The 4,184-nt window shown below is 25.1% G+C and overlaps 1 protein-coding gene across 1 annotated transcript; it reads left to right on the top strand.

Moving 5' to 3' along the window:
- Window positions 1–587: 587 nt before the first annotated feature.
- Window positions 588–3,641, top strand: LOC129606410 (uncharacterized). The gene is made up of 3 exons (XM_055516733.1): window positions 588–748; window positions 2,090–3,301; window positions 3,356–3,641. Exons 1-3 carry the CDS (start codon window positions 650–652, stop codon window positions 3,617–3,619), a joined length of 1,575 nt encoding a protein of 524 aa, XP_055372708.1. The 5' UTR covers window positions 588–649; the 3' UTR covers window positions 3,620–3,641.
- The last annotated feature ends 543 nt before the right edge of the window (window positions 3,642–4,184 follow it).

Genomic DNA, 4,184 nt, shown 5'->3' with positions numbered 1-4,184 from the left:
ATAATATGATTAGTTTTAATGTAAGTAGATATGTGAACAAGAGTTTAAATTATTTTTCAAAATTAAATTTTATTATGTATATAACATTCATATAATATAATTTTAAAAAGTAAGAATTCAAAGTCCTCAAATAATAATACTATAGTAGCAAAAAAATTATCTTAAATACATAATTATTTCTATATGGACATAAATACATTCTTAAATTTCATTGAGAGGTTTTTGCATAAGTCATATGTACGAATCTTAATATTAACTTTTTACCATGAACACCGTTGACATTTGCTTACACTATATAATATAAAATGTGCTATTTGTTAAATGTGCAGGTGAAATAAGATAAAAACAATTAAAAATGTGTATTTTAAGTTCATTTACAAATCTTCAGGCAAATGTTATTTTAGAATTAAAAGAAAATTTCAATTTAGTGGCATTGCTGTAGAAAGCAGCTGTTTGCACAAAATGAAATAATTTGTTGAAGCCAACAACAAAATATTTTAACAGAAGGAAATCAACAGCTGTGCTATGTTTACCTCTTACATTTGACATTTAAGTTAAATTTTACAATTAGTGTTTATACCTTTGTACAGTATAAGTAATGTTTTTGAAATTTTTATTAAACTTATAATAAAATAGATTTAAAAATAAAATGTCCTTGAATTTTGAAGATAAAAGTGAATGCATTCCAATTAATTCTGATGAAAATAATGAGTGTAATATCAAAAGTTTTGCAGATTTACCAATTGAGGTGAGATTTGCTTTGGAAAATAAAAAAATTAAATCGCTAAATGTTAGCAATCAATAATTAAATACAAAGTAATATAATATAGACTTATGTATGGATATAGCAAATTCAATCGTAATTAACTAATGTATGATAGTATTAATTAATGTTACAGCTGTGTGGCACTTTAAAACAACTCAATGTGAGATTTTATTACGGATAAATTATAACGCTCCAATAACTAACACCTAAGCATTTTCGCAAAAGTATTTTATATAAATATGCATATGTATATATTTTATGTACACATTAATATTCAAAATAGCAACTAAATTTGGCATTGCATTTATTTTGTCTTATATATTTTTCTTATATATGTATGTACATATATACACATGTGTGATGTGAGCAAAAATTAAGTAAAGTGGAACATGAAAGAATAGTGAAGGATTATAATTTTCAGCAATAACCGAATACTATAAGCACTTGTTCCTCAAGAGTTAAAATAAAAATTTCCTTTTTTTGAGAGCAAAATTTTTGAATAAAAACTAATTTAAAAATGTTTTAATTAATCATTGTCGAACAGATAGTAAGCCCAAATTTAAGTTTTTAACTACTTACATATCTATTTAGTTTATTATTTATGTTAAACCCAACTTTATTAACTAAGGTAGGTATGTAGATATCATGTTCTTCTAACGAAATGAACTATTTTTTAGCGCTAAAAGTTGTTAAAATTTCAAACTCCTACAACCTGTTGTCTAGACAAAAACCGGTATCAAAAATTAAAAAAAAAACAGATTCTAGTGGTAGATGAAGCTAGCCACTAATGATCTGCGTTTGCTAAATTCGCAAAATGCTAATGGTTTCATTTTTTATTTTTTTCAAATTTTTTGAAAAAGTGCTAAAAACTGATCAAATTCATACTTATGTATGTAGTCACGGCTAAAAGGTGAAGTCATCTTGAGGTAGATAGTCCAGCTAATTTTTTTTTTCAACATTATAAAATTTCTACTGCTTTTGTTTAAAAAGATTAAAATCAGCAAATTCACAAAGTTATCCATACTCTGAATGCATTACACAACTATTATCAAATCAGTACCAACCTATAATTTTCAAATAATTACATACCATGATTTGAACTTTATGATGAAGAATGATTTGTAATTGATCTTTCATTGCTCAATGATACAACAATCTGAATTTTTCAAAGCTGCCACTAAAACAGTCTCTTGGTGCATCAACTGTAGCTTCAAACCAAAAAAATTTTAGTTAATAAAATTAAATCACTGAAATAAATTAAATCAAAATAGTGTACTAGATAAATGTTATTATTTTGCTTAAAATTTCTTCTTTTTTAAACAGCTACTTGAACGAATATTTGAACATCTACCATATTCAGATTTAAAGAAATCATCAACAGTATGCCAGAAATGGTGTCAAATATCTCAATTACCCAAGTTTCGGCAAAATATTATAGTCAGAATTCAACATTCTGAAATAGACCCAAGCAATTTACCAGAAGAAGTATTCCAAAAAAGTACAAGAAAGTTTTCAAATTTACATTATGGTGATAAAAGTTCAAACTACAAATTATGTATGAAGACTTTTTTAAAAATGTCGAATATTTTCGAAGACTTGGAGTATTTTAAATTAGAAAATATTACATTAACCTTTGAAGAATTATGCATTTTATTGAATCGAATGAGAAATCTGAAAAGTTTATCAATTTATAACTGTAATTTTGAATTGGATACATTACAAAATATCGAAGAAAAAAATCTTAAATCAATTAAAAACACAATGAATAATTTACTATGTTTTGAATTTCAAGAAACAAGTATGATATGTTACGAAAATTTAAAAAAAATAACAAATATGTTAATGAATTTAGAAATTTTTAAGCCTGGCTTTGGAAAAATGGGTTCATATTCGTATTCTGATGCCACAACTGAAACAGATATTCTATGTTCCATTATTGAGAAAAATAAAACAACATTAAAGCAATTGCATATTCCAATGTATCAAAATAAATTACCTTTGTCGGCGGTGTATCAAATACGCAATTTAAATTTAGCATATCTTTCACTTGATTATAATTATTATTCCCCGCCAGCTACATTAAGTCTAGATACCTTCTTACAAGCTCATGTTAATTTAATTACCTTAGTGGTTTCAATTAGCAGTTATAAAAAATTAGATTTAGAATTAATTGCTGACACTATGGATCGGTTGGAGCGATTGGAAATTACCGCTAGCTGTAAAAATATTTATAATTTTAATCTGATGACTATTTCAAAATTTAAAAAATTAAAAGTATTAAAAGCACTTAAAAGACCATCTCATAGCTTTTCAAGCATTGATTTAGCAAGTAATATGTTACTAAGAGAATTGCAAATTCAAGATATGAATTTAACGGAAACTGATATAATCAACATAAGTGAAAGATTACCAAATTTAGAAACGCTTATTTTGCAACGCGTTTTACTTACAGATGCTGGACTACAAGCCGTTATAAAAAATTTATTAAATTTGAGATATTTAAATTTGGAAAACAAAAGTAATCGAGATTCAGAAGTAAATGCATTTTATTGAATTAATATTTTTTGTAATTTTTACTTTAATCGACAGGTGACTGATTATGGAATAAGTGGTTTTGACACAAGTACAAATGCGCAATCTGGAACTTCTATAAAGAATTTGAAGAGTTTGGAATATTTGCAGCTATCAGGTGTTAAAGTTACGTCAGAAGACTGTTTAATAAATAATTTAAAATTTTCAAGAATTAGGGAAATTTTTATTTGCAATTCTCCTCAAAAAATTAATTTAACGTTTTCAAAAATGACTATGGTGTTTGAAAATTGCCCCAAACTTAAGAAAATCACTATAAGATAAAAATATTTTTTTAATTATTTAAAAAAAAGGGCATTCCAAATAAATCTAATTTAAATAAAAGACTTGATTTTTTGTATCAATTTTTAAAAATTCATTTATTTTCCGTATATTTTACAATTCGTGCTTGTCGTTTACCTATAATAGTATGATTATTAATGAATTTATTTTAACGAGAATTAATTAACCCAAAATTTATAGCTTTAAGCTAGGTTTAAATGACTTATAAAAAATTTACTACCGAAGTGATTATACGAGGTATTTAAATTATCGTATATTGTACTATAATGTCTAGAATTTTGGTATCTAACAGTAATTAATAAAGTATAATGAGAATAGAATTAGATACAATGTTTTTTTGAGGACTACTGATGGTAAACTGAAAATTTTTAACTCATTTTTAATTGTGAGTATTCAATATTGAAAGGTTGTGTAAATCATTTTGTTAATTTTACATCATTAACGGTTACGAAAGTGAACAATCTATCTTGAACAACAGTTTTTCTGAGTTACATGTATTTAGCATCCTATTTTTTTTCTTCATTGCTGAAAACCAAAATGATTAACT

This window comes from Condylostylus longicornis, unplaced genomic scaffold (assembly GCF_029603195.1).
Source record: "Condylostylus longicornis isolate FDR11 unplaced genomic scaffold, ASM2960319v2 ptg000018l, whole genome shotgun sequence".
Lineage (NCBI taxonomy): Eukaryota > Metazoa > Arthropoda > Insecta > Diptera > Dolichopodidae > Condylostylus > Condylostylus longicornis.
Note: the sequence above shows the minus strand (reverse complement) of the source record. Positions and strands in the feature narration are given on the sequence as shown.